A 22,238-nucleotide genomic window follows, 5' to 3' on the forward strand; every position below is an offset into this window, starting at 1 on the left:
GGAGAAGGGTCTCACATGGGGTTAGCTACCTTTAGAAATGATAGAAGGGCAAATAAGTCAAATATGACTGAAAATGATGAAGATGATGGGGAACTAGGAAAAAAGGATTTCAGATTGCACACTCCTAGAACTGATTTCCCTAGTTTTAATGGAGATATTCCATTAGAGTGGATTAGGAAGTGTCGGTATTATTTTGAACTGAATCAGGTACCAGAAATGATGAAAAATAAACTAGCATCCTTACATTTCCAATCTAAAGCTGATGAATGGTATGGATGGTACATATTAGAAAATGAAACCCCCTCTTGGTTGGAGCTGATTGAGCTGATAAAGAAGAGGTTCAACAAGAAGGGAAGTAAGAGTGCTGTGGAAGAGTTCAAAAGAATTCACCAAACTGGTACTGTGGATGAGTACATGGAAAACTTTGAAAAGGCTAAATCTAGATTGGTGTTGGAGGGAAAACTGTTACAAGAATCCTTTTATTTAGAAGCCTTTGTCAGTGGGTTGAAGGAAGAAATCAAGCCCTTTGTGAGTGCTTTTAAACCCCATAGCATTTCTGATGCTTTCGAGTATTCACAACATATGGAGCAAGCCATGGAGAACCAATTCAGGAAACTGAAGGGGAATAGTAAGGGAGTAACGGTGGGAGCCAATACTCAGTTTAAGGTTGTTACAGATAAGGGCAAATTCCAGAATCAGCAGGGCCAAAATTCAAATCAGAATAGAAATACAATGATGGACCAAAGAAGGGCTCTGGGATTGTGTTTTAAGTGTGGAGACAAGTACTTTCCAGGGCAATAATGTAAGTCCTTGCGGTTTCGCTTGTAAGATAAGTTTCCCTCACAATATAACCCTTTTTTTTGTTGCACGGCTCATTTTTTCTCATTGGGTCAGATCTCACAACCTTCACTCTTGGTTAGTACCGATAATTGAGTTGTACTTTTGTTTATGTAGATGGAGCTTTCCCTAAAGTGAGCTGCTTTCTTGAGACAGTACGCATGCAACAACCATGACTTTCTTGCGGTTTTGCTTGTTAGATAAGTTTCCTTCACAATATATATCCCTTCTTTGTTTGTTGCATGTCTTATTTCTTCTCCTTGAGACTGCTTCGTGTACATAACCGGTAGAAGTCAGCCAAAGCTGCATTGACCGGTACTTGTTTGAGCTGATAGCTCAATGTTGTAGTCTGTTGTTAGGTGGTCAGATCTCACAACCTCCACTCTTGGTTAGTACCGATAATTGAGTTGTACTTTTGTTTATGTAGATGGAGCTTTCCCTCAAGTGGGCTGCTTTCTTGGGACGGCACGCATGCAACAACCATGGCTTCCTTGCGGTTTTGCTTGTTATATAAGTTTCCTTCACAATATATATCCCTTCTTTTTTTGTTGCATGTCTTATTTCTTCTCCTTGAGACTGCTTCGTGTACATAACCAGTAGAAGTTAGCCAAAGCTGACTTGACCGTTACTTGTTTGAGCTGATAGCTCTATGTTGTAGTTTGTTTTTAGGTGGTCAGATCTCACAACCTTCACTCTTGGTTAGTACCGATAATTGAGTTGTACTTTTGTTTATGTAGATGGAGCTTTCCCTAAAGTGGGCTGCTTTCTTGAGACAGTACGCATGCAACAACCATGGCTTTCTTGCGGTTTTGCTTGTTAGATAAGTTTCCTTCACAATATATATCCCTTCTTTGTTTGTTGCATGTCTTATTTCTTCTCCTTGAGACTGCTTCGTGTATATAACCGGTAGAAGTCAGCCAAAGCTGCATTGACCGGTACTTGTTTGAGCTGATAGCTCAATGTTGTAGTCTGTTTTTAGGTGGTCAGATCTCACAACCTCCACTCTTGGTTAGTGCCGATAATTGAGTTGTACTTTTGTTTATGTAGATGAAGCTTTCTCTCAAGTGGGTTGCTTTCTTGGAACGGCACGCATGCAACAACCATGGCTTCCTTGCGGTTTTGCTTGTTCGATAAGTTTCCTTCACAATATATATCCCTTCTTTGTTTGTTGCATGTCTTATTTCTTCTCCTTGAGACTGCTTCGTGTACATAACCGGTAGAAGTCAGCCAAAGCTGACTTGGCCGTTACTTGTTTGAGCTGATAGCTCTATGTTGTAGTATGTTTTTAGGTGGTCAGATCTCACAACCTTCACTCTTGGTTAGTACCGATAATTGAGCTGTACTTTTGTTTATGTAGATGGTGCTTTTCTTGAAGTGGGCTACTTTCTTGGAACGGCACGCATGTAACAACCATGGGTTCCTTGCGGTTTTGCTTGTAAGATAAATTTCCTTCACAATATATCCTTTCTTTTTTTGCTGCACGGCTTATTTCTTCTCCTTGTGGCTGTTTTGTGTACATAACAGGTAGAAGTCAGCCAATGCTGACTTGACCGTTACTTGTTTGAGCTGATAGGTCTATGTTATATATTGTTATTAGGAGGTCAGATCTCACAACCTTCACTCTTGGTTAGTGCCGATAATTGAGTTGTACTTTTGTTTATGTAGATGAAGCTTTCTCTCAAGTGGGCTGTTTTCTTGGAACGACACGTATGCAACAACCATGGTTTCCTTGCGGTTTTGCTTGCAAGATAAGTTTCCTTCACAATATATCCCTTTTTTTTTGCACGACTTATTTCTTCTCCTTGAGGCTGTTTCGTGTACATAACCGGTAGAAGTCAGCCAAAGCTGACTTGGCCGTTACTTGTTTGAGCTGATAGTTCGATGTTGTAGTTTGTTTTTAGGTGGTCAGTGTCACACGAAAAATGTATAGTACAAAGTTTCAGTATAGCAAGCTGTATCTTTTAACCTTAAATACGCTCTTCGGTTCAGACTGCAAGTGCACAGTCCTATCGAATAGTATATTGTTGGGTATCGATCACAACGACGGTTCAAATCTAAACTGGACTCTACTTAAATCAGTTAGGTACTAGAAGTGAGAAAATGTTGGGTTTGTTGTTTAAGTTTCCTAAATAGTTCAATTGCAATAATTGAATGACAGAAAATAAAGTTTGGTTTTGAATCAATGATAAAAGACGTTTCCAAGGTTTCAGACTCATCTCAGTTCTGCCTCTCAGTCCCTGATACGGGTCGTACAGCTTCCTGTATGGGTCGTACAGCTTCCTATCCGACCCGTATTGACTTCGAGTTAACGCACCAGTTACTGTTTCCTTGTGTTGTTCTTTCGTGTAGGATTCTACTGACCAGACCTAATGTTTCTAAAGCTCAACTCTCGTATAGGTTCATAAAACTTGGTATGGAGTTGCAATATTTACCCTCTTCGGATTCTAGACTTTGACTTTCGTGTCAGCCCGAATTACCTAGTTGGTTGATTGGTATTCTAAAGGTATTCTCTTATCTGTCGATAAGAGGAAATGTTCACCTTTCGGCTATTATTTGGTTTCACCTTTAGGATCACTAAACCTACCTCAGGTACTTAACTTTGGTTGAGAGATTTTAAAGAGGAGAATGCACTTTAGATGTGATCATGCATCTAGTGACAAACCAATAAAAATCAAACAACTTAATTAAACAATTAAAATCAAACACAATCAATCAAACACAAATTTCAACACAAGAATACAATAACTTTCATGCAAAACAAAACATTCGAATATATCTTAACCCTAGAAACAAAGAAAACTACTCAAACATAGTTCTAAAACAAATAAAAGAAATGAATAATAAAATAGCCATGACAAAACCCGAAGTACTAAGAAGATCTGTCGAAAACTCGCGTCTTTCGCTTCTCAACTTCGTCTCCAAGCTTAGCCGCTAAGTCCAAACCCTAGAATGTGCTCCTCTGGTTCAGAATGAGCTCTCTGGTGCAAGAAATCCCGCTTATAAGATTTTCTGGCTGACCTTCCTTCAATAGGCCTTGTTTCCAATATATGGATCTGTTTCCGGAAATGTCTGACACGGGTCGAACAAAATGTTGTATGGGTCGTGTAGGATGTTGTATGGGTCAGATAAAATGTTGTACGAGTCGGACAGAGGTTGACGCTACCCGCGTCAGGGTTGACGCTACCCTCGTCAGGGGTGACGCTACCCTCGTCAGGGATGACGCTACGCTCGTCAGAGTCTCAGAATTCAGTAATTTCCCTGATTTTGCCCGTTTTCTACAAAATAAGAATAAAAGCGGAGCAGTACCACATTCTATAGATATTCAATGAAATACGACCGATTTAATAATTTAAACACAGGGTTTGGTACAAAATACAGGTCGGAATATAGATAAGTTTGCGAGATATCAAATTCCCCCAAGCTGAAATCTTGCTTGTCCTCAAGCAAAAATGCCAACTTAGGTATTGGGTTGGACTACCTAAATGCAGATAAATTTCTAAATGTGAAAATTTACATGAACTGCTCTTATCAAGAACCATGAGAATCTTTTTGGATACAATTTGGATTTTCCTTGATCAATTTTGATTCACCCCACTAATCGATTAATCAAACTTCAAATTCTGAAATGTTTTAATATTTGCAAAGCTAATTACCCGAATTGATCAATATTTCATTCTTTCACTGAAACTATGCCCTCGTTTGTGGTGATTTTTCTTCTTTTAGCCCCCCTTCCCAGGCTTGGAACAAGCTTAGGTCAGAAAGTCACGGACTTCGTGTGTTGATGTATGCAAAAGTTCTTTTCTTTTCTAAGTTTGGGAGACGAGCTCAAAGGCGCCTAATAGGACTTATTGCCAGTACTATTATTTTCTCCATCTTTTCATTAATTTCAAAACTTTTTTTTAATTATATATATATTTTTAAAATTTTCGCATACACCATGAATACACACATCCAATGGTATTCATTCATACCAACAGATATCCCAATCTTTCTTTATTTAAAATCTTCATTTCTTTATTAAAAAGACACAGTTCAGTTTCAAAATGACTTTTCGATACAATTCAAGTTTTCATCTTTTTAAGTTCTCAAAACATCCATTCTTATTCAGTTCTTTGATCAATTATGGGGTTAGTTGTAATTTCTCAAGGTCATCCCAAACCTAACCAAAACTTTTAACAAAAGTCCCTAATTCAAGCAATCACGCAAATTTATCACCTAAAAATACAAAATTTTGAAAAATAAACATGACCTAAATACAGATACAGTTTTCTTGTATTCAACTCCCCCAAGCTTGAATGAAGCATTGTACTCAATGCTTGAATTCACAAAAAAAAAAAATATGGAAACTAACCAGACATGGAGTGAGGGGTGAGGCGGGGGCGTCTCACTGGTTGGTGAAAGGTGGGTCGGGTGGTTTTGGGAGGGGTGTCCACTTTTGAGGTACACAGACCGTGTGTTGGTCTGCACGGCCCGGATGATACCTGTACAATCCGGGTGTGCTGGTGCTTGTTCCGCTGGCACGGTAGGTGGCTGGTTTCTCACTTGTGAACTTCTCGATCAAGCCCCCAATCACAATTTGCTGAGCTTTCATTGTAATACCCCGAATTACCATTTGCAGCGCTTTCAAATCCTCAAAGCATATGAGGTTGCGATCTAGGTCGAGGTCTGCATTTAAAACCACATGACAAGATTTATTCGGGTCTGGGAACTCATACCTGAGGTTAGATGGAAGAGGCTTGAGCTCAGGAGTTGGCTACTCTGTCTGGGCCCTCGCACGGTCCGTGTGGGATGTGTTTGACCTGTGTAGCGTCCTCGTGTCAACCTTGTTCGACCTGACTTCTCTGTTCTCCAGCTTCTCAGAATGTGATGCACGGTCCGTGTGGGATTTATCCGGTCCGCGTGAGAGTTCCTTCGGACTATCAAATTTTGCTTTTGCTGCACACATACTCTCTAGGACAGCCTTCTGCATCTGCGGATCAGCCAAATAATCAGGATAATCTTTAAATAAACTGCCAAATTGCTTACAAGTTTGTTCCTTGGCCGATCGATATACCACATCAACTGCGCATCATGTTTCTGTTTCAGAGGGACACTTCATAGCTTGGTTGAGATTAAACTCCACTTTTTCATCTCCAATCCGCAGAGTCAGAGTCCCCTTCTCCACGTCAATGAGTGTTCGAGCTGTCTTCAAAAATGACCTTCTAAGAATGATGGGGATTTCCTTGTCCTCCATTTCCATGACAATGAAGTCAACCGGTACATAAAACTTACCGACCAAAACCAGCACATCCTCCACTATACTAAGTGGTAGTCTATCGGAAGAATCAGCAAGCTGCAGAGTCATGCGCGTGGGTTTGAGCTCCCCTACTCCCATTTGCTCAAAAATGGTGCGTGGCATTAGACTCGCGCTGGACCCTAGGTCACATAAGGCTTTCTTGATGGTAGCCTTTCCAATTGTGCAAGGAATGAAGAATTTACCAGGGTCTTCTAGTTTTGGCGGGAGTTGGTTGCTTAAGATTGCACTGCACTGCTCTGTGAGTTTCACTTTCTCATGTCCCCCCCAAGCTTCGCTTGTTCGAAAGAATGTCTTTGAGGAACTTGGTGTAGGTTGGTATTTGGGTCAAGGCGTCAGTGAAAGGAATGGTGATGTGCGGCTGCTTGAGCACTTGAATGAACTTGGAGAATTGCTAATTTATTCTGTACTCGACTAGCCTCTGAGGGAAGGGAATAGGCGGCTGGTAGGGTGGTGGTTTGTAGGCCCCCTTCAGTTTCTGACTCTCAGTTGGTTTCTGCACGGGCTAGGTGTCAGCTGTACGGTCCGTGTCGACAGGGTTTTTAGTCTGTGCTGATTGAGTCGAGTTTACCCGACCAGGGTTTTCCTTTTCAACAGGGGGTTCTGACATGGCCCGTGTAGGATCTGTATAGACCGTGTGCTGGGGTGATGAGTTAGTGGGCTTGGTAGGACCCTGATAATGAGTCCCACTTCGCAGTGTAATGGCTTTGACCTCTCCTCTAGGGTTGAGTTCTGGTTGGCTGGGCAGTCTTCCAGGAGGTGGTTGTGATTGGTTCGGTGCACTTCGGTGGCCTAACTGTTCTAACATCAACTTGTTTTGATCAGCCAGTTGTTGCATCTGCTCAAATATCATCATGTTCATCTTCTCTTGCTCATGCATGAAATCACTCACAGCGGGAGCGATATACGACTTAGGAGGACCGGATTGAAATGATCGGTTGTTCGAGTCGGGAAAAGAAGCATTCTGGAAGAAGTTTCGGTTGTTGTTGCTGCTCGAAGGGTTGTTGAACTGTTGTCTCTGAAAATGGGATGAGTCATTATTGAGGTAGTTGACATGCTCAGGTTCCTCATCCCTTTGGGCTAGTGGGCATTGTTCGTAAGAGTGCCCCTCTCCACACATGCAACAGGATTGCGGCTGTGTTAGATGGTTTCCAACAGACTTAACACTCATTTTGTCGAAAGCCTTCTGCATAGCATCCAGCTTGGCTGTAAGTGCTGAGATCTGATCGAGCTCAAATCAGCTGCCTCCTCCAGGTCTGGAATTGTCGCGGCCGGACCATTGTTGGTTCTGAGCCATGTTGTCGATCAGGTTCATTGCCTCATGAGGCTCTCTCTCCATTAGAGCTCCACCTGCAACAACATCAACAGAAGATCGAGTTGCCTCTGTTAGACCATCATAAAAAGTTTGAATTAACAACCAATCAGGGAGACCATGATGAGGACAAGAGTATTGTAAATCCCTAAACCTTTCCCAGTCTTCATTTAGGGGTTCATCAGACCTTTGCCTAAGGGGAGTGCTATACTGAGGGTAACATTTGAAATTTTGAGAGCTGAGAGAATTTTTTCAATCTAAATACCGATTTTGTCCTTCTGCTCTCTCTCTCTTATCTTCACAATTAATTATGTCACAATTAATATACAAATCTATTAAGGAAAAAAAATAACAAAAAAATTTACTCCACTAAAAAAAGTTAATTTTGGTAACAAACATCTCTCTCTCTTTATATGCCCCAATTATAACCAGTACAACAAAATTCAATTACAACAATCTGTTTACCACAAAAGCAAAAAGTATACCTTAGTCTAACTTATTTAAAATTTTACATTTCCTCTATTCTTCTTTAAAATGAACTCTTAGTAAATACATAATTTCATCACATGGATAACTTTCTTTATCCTTAGTCGAAGAAACTATATATTATTCTTGGCATTTTTCTGTACTAATGCCCTTCTAAAAAAAACTGTATATTGCATATTTTGAAAATATAAAATTGGATTATAATATTATAAATATTATTTCAATCGAACTTAAAAAATACATAACTATTTAGTAAATAAGTAGCATTAATGTTTTCTAAAATTGTTGTACCAGTTGGTACTGTGATTGTTACTATTGCACCAGTTGGTACTCCCCAACAAACGTCTGGTTATTTAGCCATAATAGTTGATAAATTTTTTTACCAAAATTACAATCTCACGAAAATAAATATTTGTAATCAAATTGGGGCTTTACTAATATAAAACATTTTTTTTGCTAATATGCAACATTTGTAGTACTTCCAAAATTCTATGTTCTTTGTTCTCATCGTGATATTTACATAAATCATTTTGATACTTGAAACCGTAATAATCAAATTATAACATAAAATGCTAATCAATCATAGATGCCTCCAAACTTGATTCTTTTTATTTTTTAATTGATCTTATGTTGCTGCCTCAACTTTTTTAAGATGTTAGGTCAATCTGTTAGATTGGCAACCTGACGAGAAGTAATTATCAGGTTGCACTGAATCTGTTTTTTTAGAGAGAATTCATGAATAACAACTCATTTTTAATTCAACAGTTTCTCTCTAAATAAACAGATTTGATTTCATATTAAATTCGTGGATCCATTTCTAATTTTTGTATTGATATTCCTCTCCGATTTGATATTGATATTGTGTTGAGAAGCAATTTTTGTATTGAAACAAGTTTGATATTCCTCTCGGATTGATATTGTGTGATTCATTGTAATTTTTGTACACGCTAAACAACAATTTCAAATTTTAAAAAAAAGTTGAAGGAGAAAGGGAATCATGGGAAGAAGGATTATTAAGGATTTAAAATCATGGAAGGAAAGGATTTTTGGGGTGTGAGTTTTTTGACGGAAGAGAAGGATCTATGGGGCTGATTTTTCTAACAGAAGTAACTTTCCTTTCTTTTATTTACTTCTTTTATTAATTAAGATGAGAGAGAAAAGCTAAGGGACAAAATTGGTATTTAGAGAGAAATTTTTTCTTAGCTCTCAAAATTTCAAATGTTGCCCTCAGTATAGCACTCCCCTTGCCTAAAGCTGGTCAGTTGGGTTTTTACCTTGGCAGTTCTTTTGTGAGGGAAAAACCTAGTTAAGAACAAATTAGACAGTTCCCTCCAAGTGTTTATTGAATCACGTGGTAGTGATCCCAACCATTTCTTTGCCTTATCCCTAAGAGTGAAAGGAAATAAAGCCAGTTTGGTATAGTCAGCAGTGGCCCCATTGGTCTTGATGGTTGTGCAACACTCAAGAAAAGTCTGGAGATGGGCATGTGGATCCTCGTGATCCAAGCCATGAAAGGTGTTTTGTTGCACAATGTGGATGACTCCAGGATTGAAATTCGGTTGCTGGCCAACAATCCTTGGCAGCTTGATTGCACCTCTCACGTCTCCAGCTCGAGGCACATTAAACTCGCACAAGGTCCTTGGCAGTGCATAGTCATCCATGTACTCCTCATCATGATTGATCAGGACCTCTTCTTCTTTTTCTTCCCCAGTGTTATTCATCGCTGCTCTGCTTGGGTACTCGGATCCTGTCTCTCCGATACGAGTCGTGTCAGTTCCGGTACGGGTCGTGTTGGGACAAGGTCGAATAGGAACATTAGCGTGTGATGAGCTTTCTAGGTCAGAGGCAGGTCCCTTGCTCCTAAGCTGGTAGTCTCCAGTGGGTGGAGGTACGAAAGCTAGCTTTCCTGAAAGAGAAAAAACTAAACAAAGAAAAGATACAATGTAAAATCTAGATTAACTAAAATAAGTAAAAATCTAGAAAATAAATGATGCCGTCCCCGGCAACGGTGCCAAAAACTTGTCTCACCAAAAAGGTATAGTACAAAGTTTCAGTACAGCAAGCTGTATCTTTTAACCTTAAATACGCTCTTCGGTTCAGACTGCAAGTGCACAGTCCTATTGAATAGTATATTGTTGGGTATCGATCACAGGGACGGTTCAAATCTAAACCGGACTCTACTTAAATCAGTTAGGTACTAGAAGTGAGAAAAAGTTGGATTTGTTGTTTAAGTTTCCTAAATAGTTCAATTGCAATAATTAAATGACAGAAAATAAAGTTTGGTTTTGAATCAATGATAAAAGGCATTTCCAAGGTTTCAGACTCATCTCAGTTCTGCCTCTCAGTCCCTGATACGGGTCGTACAGCTTCCTGTCCGACCCGTACTGACTTTGAGTTAACGCACCAGTTACTGTTTTCTTGTGTTGTTCCTTCGTGTAGGGTTCTACTGACCAGACCTAATGTTTCTAAACCTCAACTCTCGTATATTGGTTCATAAAACTTGGTATGGAGTTGCAATATTTATCCTCTTCGGATTCTTTACTTCGACTTTCATGTCGGCCCGAATTACCTAGTTGGTTGATTGGTATTCTAAAGGTATTCTCTTATCGTCGATAAGAGGAAATGTTCACCTTTCGAATCACTAAACCTACCTCAGGTACTTAACTTTGGTTGAGAGATTTTAAAGAGGAGAATGCGCTTTAGATGTGATCATGCATCTAGTGACAAACTAATAAAAATCAAACAACTTAATTTAAGCATTAAAATCAAACACAATAAATCAAACACAAATTTCAACACAAGAATACAATAAGTTTCATGGAAAACAAAACATTCGAATATATCTTAACCCTAGAAACAAAGAAAACTACTCAAACATAGTTCTAAAACAAATAAAAGAAATGAATAATAAAATAGCCATGACAAAACCCGAAGTACTAAGAAGATCCGTCGAAAACTCGCGTCTTTTGCTTCTCAACTTCGTCTCCAAGCTTAGCCGCTAAGTCCAAACCCTAGAATGTGCTCCTCTGGTTCAGAATGAGCTCTCTGGTGCAAGAAATCCCGCTTATAAGATTTTCTGGCTGACCTTCCTTCAATAGGCCTTGTTTCCAATTTATGGATATGTTTCCAGAAATGTCTGACACAGGTCGAACAAAATGTTGTACGGGTCATGTAGGATGTTGTACGGGTCGGACAGAGGTTGACGCTACCCTCGTCAGGGGTGACGCTACCCTCGTCAGAGTCTTAGAATTAAGTAATTTCCCTGATTTCGCTTGTTTTATGCAAAATAAGAATAAAAGCGTAGCAGTACCATATTTTATAGATATTCAATGAAATACGACCGATTTAATAATTTAAACACAGGTTTTGGTACAAAATACAGGTCGGAATATAGATAAGTTTGCGAGATATCAGTCAGATCTCACAACCTTCACTCTTGGTTTATACCGATAATTGAGTTGTACTTTTGTTTATGTAGATGGAGTTTTTCTTCAAGTGGGCTGCTTTCTTGGAACGACATGCATGCTGTAACGCCACATAATTTAGGTAATAAAATTCTATAGCCAAATTAAAATTTCATAAGCACAATAGAATAAAACTTAGGAGACTTCGAAATTTCAGTCAGACAGCTGTTAGTATTTTAATCATTTATCATTCATACTAATTCGGATCTAAATGAAATTTAATACCTGGAAACCTAACCTCAAGATCTACAACATTCATTTAAAAACTTATCCCAAATTCTAAACGTAAAATTCTCCATAGATGTTCAAAGTCAGTAAACAATGCTGTTCGGGGACTACAGACCTTCATCGACCATTTGTATTTTTTCTCCTCACTGGAAATTCTGATTGAGATAAAACTAGCTGTGTTAGAACCGTAATGAAAATTACTATAACTCTTATGTAGAAAATAATATCGGAATATGAACCTATAATACCAGTTTTGTCAATCTTTAAAGAAGAAAATTAAAACAGCAAAACCAGATTTCTGTCCTTAGCCCAAAACGACAAAATAAAATTGATTTGGGGCCCATTAAGGCCCAGTTCAGCCCAACAAAAATAGTGAGGCAACCCTAATCTCACATCTATATAAACCCCCCTCAAACCCTAGCCGCCCCAGCCCCCTCCCCTCTCCCCCAAATCAGATCCGAACCCCTGGTGGATCCAAACCGTCCAGTCAGCTTCCGTGAAGAACTACCATCCGTATGTTCAGAATATGAACTAGACTTCAACACGGGAGTTACAGTGATCGAAGATACGGACGATTGAGCGCTATATTTACCTCGATCCGACCTTCCACCACCGAGATATGGCCAAAACCGTGGCTGCTGTTCATACTCAAACCAGAAAACCGAGCTGAACCAGTCAGCCGAGTTCCGCAGGAACCTGCACTCCATACGTCCGGAATCTCAAGGATCCTGCAAGAAGGAAGTTGTAGTGCTCGCAGATACGGATCCGTTAGAGCTGGCCTCACCCCGATTGGAGTCTCCAATACCGAGAACCATCCAAAACAGTGACTGCTATACGTATCTTTTCTAAACCGCAAACTCCAAGTAATAAGGTTTTGATCAAAAATATTATTTTCTTTCTTATAATAAATACTTGATTATTAAATTATATTCTTCTATAATCGACTAAAAATATAAAACTTTAGGAAATAAGAATACGTGAACTCAAATTTTATTAATTTGAGATATATTTATTTTTAGGTTCTACTTTTGAGGAATTAAGAGACGTAGATAACGTGCAAGAATTTACTCCGCAAACAGGTGCGGGTTTCCCGGAACTTTTATAAAATTTCAAATTGCTTGGATCAAGGTTGGTATCTGTTGGGGTTTCGCGGTGCTGTAACCAAAAACCCGTTTAGGCTTAAGTTGCAGAATGACCGTGGAACAAAAATTTCTACGGCCAACTTAAGCTCAGGATTAAACGGGGTATGTCAGGAAACTTTCCAAGGCGGTCCACCTTCAGTATTCCTTTGGCATCAAAACCCAATTTAATCCTTTTACAGATCTACTCCATGATTGATTTCTAAAACTTTAATCTACTTACCAATTAAATAGATTAATATAACATATTTATACCTTGTTTCCAAATCACAGTTGGAATGCAGACCGAGCGAGTAGAGCCTCACCAGGGAAGGAATTGACTCGGAGTATCACACGTGTGATACCTCTATCGGTTATCCACCAGGACTAATCGGAGAGCGGTTTATTTCTTCTGCCAGAAATACCGTAAACCGCGGAATTCTGCAAAAACACTATTCACGGGGAAAAGACGAAAACCCGTAAACACGAATTTTCGGTTGCTCAGTTTCATCAATATGCAAAACTGACATACCGCAAAATTTGGTAAAACACTATTCATCGATCTCGTAAATATACTTCACAACAACCCGCAAGATTATACGTCAACTACGTATAACTTTCTTTTCTCAACCGAAACACTATTTGGGAGAGAAACCGAGAAAGAGAAAATACCGATCCGTTTCGACACGAAACGGTACGAATGAATTAGTAAATTTCTCTCTACCCCTCCACCCCTATTTATAGGATTTAGGTCGGTTGCCAAAAGACCAAAATGCCCTCCAAGTTTGGCCTATTTACAAGATATGCCATTGAATGGATAAGGATGACATGTCATGTGGATAAGATCGATGACGTGTCATCTGGATAGGATCGATGACAGGTCATGCGGATAAGCACGAATCTGAAAAGACTCGAATGCCCTCGGACCGAATACAAATAATATTCGTATAATTATTCTGAACAATTATATATATTTTTCTGCGGTTGTTTGTTTCGGTATCGACGATGTGTCATCTGGATAGGATTGATGACATGTCATGTAGATAAGGATGAATCTGAAAAGACCCGAATGCCCTCGGCCCGAATACAAATAATATTGGTATAATTATTCTGAACAATTATATATATTTTTCTTGCGGTTGTTGTTTCGGTAATTTATACAATGTGTCCTGCACATTTATAAATTAACCGGTTAACTTTTATACAACGTGTCACACACGTTTATAAATTAACCAATGTTTTTGCTTGTTATTTTTACATAACATTTATAATTTAATTATAACACGTATAATTAATTATAACCATCTTACTATTGATCATAACCAATTTATAATCAATCACAATAAGATTCTCCGATTAACTCCTATATGGTGTGACCCAATAGGATCTGTGTTATGTTGGTAAACAGAGTTAAAACTGTTTTAACTTCTATAATCATGAGCGGCATCTGGCAACACATCATGACCATCCAATTACACAGATGATGCTGTACAATACAATATCACGATCCAGTAAACAATTTACTTGTGTCTGTTCTTCTGTCTCATAGCTATCAGATTAGTTTCAAGGTAGATGTGTGTCATCCTTGCTAACTGAATCTTTTCTTGATCTTGAACAGATTATCAAATATAATTACTCTTGTAATTATACCGCTAGCAGATAATCTTACTCTATCAAGGGGTCCAGTGATGCTATAGCTCGTATAGAGATACGAGGGACAAATAGTATTCTTGTTAAACCATCACTACCTCAGCTAAGCCATGTGTACCGAAGAGCTACCGTTATAACTGCATTTTACTGACAGCGTTTGATAACAATCACACATATACATTTCTTAGTATGAAAGATGAATACCTCATACTTTAGAACTTAACACTGAATGAAAACATTAATGACACGAACACAATTCTATTTAATGTTTCATTCGGGGTCTGTCAAATACCATGTTCCTAGAACATGTATCTATGTGATTAAAATGACATCTCGTGTCAGGTGGTTTGTAAAACTTAACCATCTTTTAATCCACATACTAACCTTATCGCGGTAATTAGTGTTCCTGCTAATTACCTTGGTCAGTGACTTTTTAAGAGTATATATCATCTATATTATGGAGTTTCACAATTTCAGTCATGAACTCGAAATGATCCATAAATTCAATAATACTCAAGGCAACAAAATGATATTAATCATCCAATTCATGAACAAAGATTTATGATAAATTATCGTATTATTGACTTCTAGATTATTACAAACTAACAGTATCTTGTTATTTATGTTAATAGTTGACTTGTGCATGTTGAAATCGAACCACCCTTTGGAATTGTTTAGAATTGCACCATAGGGTTTTGATGCATAAAAGAATTGACAAGTTGCATGATTTTGAGATGTGTTTTGGAAAATGCATAAAAGAATTGACAGGTTGCATGAATTGAAAAATGATTTGAATTGTTTTGAATTCGGGTCGTCCTTGTGTGGCGACTCGCCGGACTGTCCTTGTGACAGATCCAGAGTGTGGAATTTCAATAATTGATTGAAAATTGTTTTGAATTCGGGTCGTCCTTGTGTGACAACTCGCCGGATTGTCCCTGTGTGACAGATCCAGAGTGTGAACGATTCGGGTCGTCCTTGTGTGGCGACTCGCCGGACTGTCCTTGTGACAGATCCAGAGTGTGGAATTTCAATAATTGATTGGAAATTGTTTTGAATTCGGGTTGTCCTTGTGTGGCGACTCGTTGGACTGTCCTTGTGTGATAGATCCAGAGTGTGAATAATTCGGGTCGTCCTTGTGTGGCGACTCGCTGGACTGTCCTTGTGACGGATCCAGAGTGTGGAATTTAAAAAAAAAGTGAAATCAAATCTTGAATATGAATTACTATTAAGCTCTCACATGTTGCAAACCAAAGTTATGCATGTTTTTCATTAAAAGCAAAGGTTTTGTAAAACTCTGGGCTGGAACTAAATCCCGCATTGAGAGAAGGTTCGATATCTCACCCGTTCCACTTTTATGTGGGTTCCAGGTAATGAAGGAGAGGAGCTCGAGCAAGGTCGCGAGTGAGGTCAAGCGGAGGAATACAAATAGCCACTATTTGCTTTACTTTTGTTATTGAAAAATTGATACATTGAACAGGCATGGCAGTAGTTAGTTTACTTGCCATGTCCGTCTTGATCATTTCTATGTTATAAACTCCTTTTGATATTCAATTAAGTGGTTGGTTTGATTTTTTTTATTGATAATGTATGTGATGTGTGTACGCCTTACGTATATATACGTGGCGGGTTGTCTCGGGGTGTGACACATGCAACAACCATGGCTTCCTTGCGGTTTCGCTTGTAAGATAAGTTTCCTTCACAATATATCCCTTCTTTTTTTGTTGCACGGCTTATTTCTTCTCCTTGTGATTCTTTCGTGTACATAACCGGTAGAAGTCAGCCAAAGCTGACTTGCCAGTTACTTGTTTGAGCTGATAGGTCTATGTTATAGTTTTTTTAGGTGATCAGATCTCACAACCTTCACTCTTGGTTAGTACTGATAATTGAGTTGTACTTTTTTTATGTAGATGGAGTTTTTCTTGAAGTGGGCTGCTTTCTTGGAATGACACGCATTCAACAACCATGACATCCTTGCGGTTTCGCTTGTAAGAAAAGTTTCTTTCACAATATATCATTTCTTTGTTTTTTGTTGCACGACTTATTTCTTCTCCTTGAGACTGTTTCTTGTACTGAACCGGTAGAAATCAGCCAAAGCTGACTTGTTCGTTACTTGTTTGAGCCGATAGGTCCATGTTATTGTTTTTTTTAGGTGGTCAGATTGTCATGATCCATGCCATTGAAGACATTCTGCTGAACCATGTTGACAACTCCTGGGTTGAAGTTCGGTTGCTGCCTACAAATTCTTGGTAGTCTGATTGCACCTCTAACATCTCCAGCCCTTGGCACATTAAACTCTCGTAAGGTCCTCAGCATGAAGACATCCATGTCATCGTCAGACTGGTCAGTCAGGTCTTCCCTTTCTCTGATTTCTCTTTCTCTGGCCTCTGCTTCCCTATCTTTCCTGCTTGGATGTTCTGACATTGTCTCTTTCACGCGAGTCGCGTCTGTCTCGATACGGGTCGTGTCAGGTATGATGCGAGTCGCTTCGGCTGGGGCCTTGGTTGCGTCAAGAGAATACTGTGCAGGATCAATGTCAGTTGGAAGAGTTTCGTCAAAAACTGGTCCCTTGCTCCTCAGGTAGTAGTTGTTTCTGGTCCTCAATTGATAGTTATCTGTGGAAGGGGGGTAAGAATGCTAGTTTTGTAAATGAGAAAAGTAAATGTAAGGATACATATTAAAACCTAGATTAACTTGGATAAGCAAAAATCCAGAAAATAAATGATAGCCGTCCCTAGCAACGGTGCCAAAAGCTTGTTCACACGTAAGCGTATACACAAAGTTTCAAGTACAGCTAGCTGTACCCTTTTAAATAGTGATTTAGCTTTCGAATTAGGTTACAAGTGCACAACTTTCTATTCAATAGTATAATCAGGTATCGATCCACAGGGATGGTACGGTTCAACTCTGGACCCCTAATCAGGTATAGATCTGAGAATAGATTGATTTGATATGTGTAAATTTCCTAATTTCAATAACCAAAAATAATAGCAATTAAACGTTTGGTTTTACTCAATTTTAAAATGAAGTTTACAGGGTTTCAGATTTCATCCTCAACTCTACCTCTCTGGACCCTCACGCGACCCTTGTGACGCGACCCGTATGGTCTCCCATGCGACTCGCGTGGTCCTTGAGTGAATGCAGCATTTGGCCTGTTTTTGAGTTATTCACTTGTGTAAGGATCTATTGACCGTAGATAATGTTCCTAACCTTTAACTCTCATTTATTGGCTTAATGAACTTGGTAAGGAAATGCAACTTCACCTTCTTAGATCTACAACCTCAAACTCTCGTTTACTGGTGTTCAACCTAAGTCATTTGTCTGGTTTGTTAAAGGTATCCACTATCTCTCAATAGATGGAAATTTCACCTTTCAGTTCAATTGATCTCACCTTTCGGATCCAAGATCTACCTCAAATACTTAATCTAATTGCAAGAAACATCAAGGCCTAGGTACTTGAAGAAATGCTAAAAACATTCAACAGTAGACAACAAGATTCATTCAAGCAATCTCAATCAAGCAATGAAAGAATAATACTCAGGCAAACAAACACAAGAAAAACTCAAATTCAAGTTCAATGCATTACAAACAGATTTTCAGATTACATCAACCATAGAAACAAGAATGATCTACTCAAGCATCATAAAGAAAGAGATAAGAGAAGAAATCATGATAAAACCGAAGGAAGAAATGGATCTATGAGGAATCTTCAAATTTTCCATCCTCAGCTTCCTTTCTTGGATGACACTCCAAAGAGTTACGTAGTTTGAACTTCTTAAATTTTTTGAATGTAATCGTTGGTGGCAGAGGGTGGTATTTATATAGCTTTCCCAAAACAACCCCATCCAATTTGGGCCTTTACTGGGCTTCATTGGGCCTCCGCCTTCAGCTCTGGGAAACTTTGATGCGAGTCGCGTCAACAGTGATGCAACTCGCGTTGGAACCTATCTGATGCGCCTCGCATTGGTTGATAGTGAGACCTGCTTGATGCGCCTCGTGTCTTGTGGTAGCGTCAGGGTAGGATATGACTCGCGTCAGCCATGATGCGGGTAGGATACGTAGTTTGAACTTCTTTTTTTGTTGCACGACTTATTTCTTCTCCTTGTGGCTGTTTCATGTAAATAATTGGTAGAAGTCAGCCAAAGCTGACTTGGCCGTTACTTGTTTGAGCTGATAGGTCCATGTTATTTTTTTAGGTGGTCAGATCTCACAACCTTCACTCTTCGTTAGTACCGATATTTGGGTTGTACTTTTTTTTTATGTAGATGAACCTTTTCTTGAAGTGGGCTGCTTTCTTGGAACGGTACGCATGCAATAACCATGGCTTCCTTACGGTTTAGCTTGTAAGATAAGTTTCCTTTATAATATATCATTTCTTTTTTTGTTGCACGGCTTATTTTTTTCCCCTTGTGGCTGTTTCGTGTACCTGACCGGTAGAAGTCAGCCAAAGCCTACTTACCGGTTACTTGTTTGAGCTGACATTGATGATCAGAATGTCCACGGCGACAACTATGGTCTCGGTGGATTCTTTAAAATTTAAAATTTATTTTTAGTTTTGTCAAATAATACTAATTGTCTTACTTTTAATGTTCCAGGCAAGACGAGATGCATGTTTCACTCCAGTGGGTCTAGCTGTTCTCAATCGCATTCTTCAGAGTCATATTCTTCTATGCCGCCAGCTCCGCATCTCACAGAAGAAGATATCGACTGAATATCTTCTCAGGTACTTGATCAGATGGAGGCTCGGGTGAAGGCTCGGGTGGAGGCTCGAGTGGAATCTCGGTTGGAGGGTCAGTTGAGAGCTTCTCGGGTACGAAATTTAATATTTAAGTATGTTTTAATTGTGAACCCTAAATTGTAATTATCTAAACTACTTTCTTACAACCTCACAGGACGGAGGTTCGGGCTTACACCAGGCTGACGTCATTCAGCGACCGGTGACGTCATTCAGCAACCAGTAACGTCATCAGACGAGTATCTGCGACAATGCTTACAATGACCGGGTTATTAGCGATCAGAATTGATCGTCAGCGACCGGCGCTTGGATTTTCTGTGACCGAAAAATCGGTCGCAGATAGTCAGATATGTTGTAGTGTAGGTCATACTCGATAGTCTTTTAATTTGTGGAAAAATTAATTACACCCAATTTGCCACCTTTAATTTGTTGCTATTATATATTGTTAGGTTGTGATTAAAATGACCACCAATGGCATATATAGAGTAAGGCTACGCTACTTCATGAATTAAACGAGCTATTTTAATTCGTGCTCGTATCTGTAATTTCGAAGTCCAAATAGCTGATCCAAATCGTTAGATGTTTAATCTATATTAAAATGTGCTTGGAGACCAAATTTTACATTTTTTGAAATTTTTTTACTATTTATTAAGATAGTTTGAAAATCGTTGTTTTTATTAAAATTCTGCACCATTAAAAAACAATGATTTTCAAACCATCTTAATAAATAGTAAAAAAATTCCAAAAAATGTAAAATTTGGTCTCCAAGTACATTTTAATATAGATTAAACATCTAACAGTTTGGATCGGCTATTTGGACTTCGAAGCTAGAGATATGAGCACAAATTAAAAAACCTGTTTAATTCGTGAAGTAGCGTAGCCTTACTCTCTCTCTATATATATATAGAGAGAGAGAGATAGGCTAATGTGCTTTTGGTAGCATATGGGTCGAAATACACATGGTCCAAATTTGAAATTTCAAAATTCAAAAAGTCGATCTGAACCATTCATCTTGTTCTCTATATTAATATGTGCTTGGAGACCAAATTTTACATTTTTCTGAATTGTTTTACTATTTATTAAGCCACTTGGAAAATTGCTGATCCAATGGTGACTTAACAAAACAGTAAAACCGTTTGATTAGCGATTTTCAAAGTAGCTTAATAAATAGTAAAAAAATTCAGAAAAATGTAAAATTGGAACATATCTTATCTTAGTGCATGTAGAATGATTGGAGTATACGTACGTAGTACGTAGTACTCTCTTTTTAGGTTTATTGTTTTTACTTTTTACTTTGCTTCGTTGCACAAATTAAATCAGTAAGCAACATTTTTACTATTGGAGGAAATTAATTAAGCAACGTTGGTAAAAATAAATCCAACTGTAGAATATTTTTTATTTTAATTGTGTTCCAAGTAATGCATGAATCTTCTTTGATGTAAATATGTTTTGTACTTATTTTGTCGAATTCGCATCCTCTTTTTTTTTTTTGAGAAAATCCCGTAGGCATGTATTGAACGAAAATAATATTGTTCTACATTACATTGTGCCTAAACTCGCACTTTAGGGAAAATTGAAAACATTAGACTACTAATAAAAGAAAAGCATTACATCCCTGACACTCCCGTATCCCCAATGCTAAAGTGATCCGGATTTAACCTCTGCTCCAGTTCTAGGTGCGTGAGATAGCACTGTATTGGTGTCCCACTTCCATTCTTTCCAGTTTTTCTTGCCCAATTAGCCAAACGGTGCGGAGTCTGCACCACCACTCTTAGCACATGCAAAATACTTAAACTGTGATGGTTCCTTTGATAAGCCCGTATGCATTTCCCCACTGTCTCTGCTGCTCTCCACGATGGGAGATCCCTGGTATTGCCATCTATGATTGCTTGCACTAGAGTTTTACAATCCGAGAAGATGTAGAACAGTCCCGGATGCTCACCTCCTGTTGCGTATTTGATCGTCTGCCACATAGCCTCCGCCTCCGCATGAAAAGGATCGGTTGTATTCCCATGTGCATAGCTTACATATACCAGATCTCCCCGTCTATTGTAAACCCCCATTCCAATACCTGCCCCGTATTTCTGATCCCAGGATGCATCTATGAGCACCACTCTTGCCCCTTGCGGTATAGGTATTCTTGTCTGCGCCGCCCGTTGCCTACCCGGGTTTGATTGTATTGGCCCCAGTTGCATATTTGCTGCCTTGGCTACTATCATTTCAGGTGTTGATTTGATACCCGAAAAAAGCTCTTCATTTCTTGCCTTCCAAAGGCACCATAATAAGTTGCAAAGGGTTGGAATTTTGTTTACCTGCAGGTTTTGAACTATAGTTAGAAGTGTGACCGCGAAGTTGAGGGGAAGGTCTGCCACTCTTAATGGTATTTGCGACGCAAACCACGTTGCTCTTGCTAATGGGCAGAAAAATAAAAGATGCATTGTGTATTCATTTTCATAACCGCAGCGAGGACACAATGGTTGCACTGTGCGAAACCTTTTTGCCATCTCCACTGTTGTTGTGAGCCCATCATGCAAAGCTCGCCATAGAAACATTTGAACTCTAGGTATAACTTCTTTCCAGTTCCATATGGCCCGAAGCGCCCGTATTTTTTGTTGGTCATAGGGGAATGCAAATGGGTTATCTCTGAGCAAGGTATTGTAGCCTTCTTTAACAGTGTATGATCCTTTTTTACCGGGCATCCAAATCAGCCGATCTCCTAGGACATGATTTGGTACTGGTACCCGAACTGTTTGGACTATCTGTTGCAGTGCCTATGGACCAAGCAATTGCTCGATCACCCCCCCTTTCCATTGGCCATTTTGCTGATCATATAGATCCACTACCCGCAACCTACTATCTCGTGTTGCACTCCCCCGCCGTGCGCTCCACCCTTGGTACCATGGGTGCCCCACCACTGGTACCTTATGCCCGTCCCCTATTTGCCACAGTATCTGCTCCACTAAGCCCGGTTTAAACTCCTGCACTGCTTTCCACAAGGCACTGGTACCGCCCCTTACATTTGCCTCCCATACAGAACCATTTGGATAGTATTTTGCTTTTACCACTTTTATCCAAATTCTGTCTTGTTCGGTTCCCAACTGCCATACCAACTTCTCAA

General features: G+C 39.2%; 1 protein-coding gene across 1 annotated transcript; it reads right to left on the bottom strand.

Annotated features, from left to right (window-relative positions):
* Positions 1-20,727: 20,727 nt before the first annotated feature.
* On the bottom strand, positions 20,728-21,819 carry LOC144558573 (uncharacterized). Its single transcript, XM_078307414.1, has one exon. The coding sequence runs from the start codon at positions 21,817-21,819 to the stop codon at positions 20,728-20,730; it is 1,092 nt and encodes a 363-aa protein (XP_078163540.1).
* Between the last annotated feature and the right edge of the window lie 419 nt (positions 21,820-22,238).

Source organism: Carex rostrata, chromosome 8, assembly GCF_964058835.1.
Source record: "Carex rostrata chromosome 8, lpCarRost1.2, whole genome shotgun sequence".
In the NCBI taxonomy this organism is placed as follows: Eukaryota; Viridiplantae; Streptophyta; class Magnoliopsida; order Poales; family Cyperaceae; genus Carex; species Carex rostrata.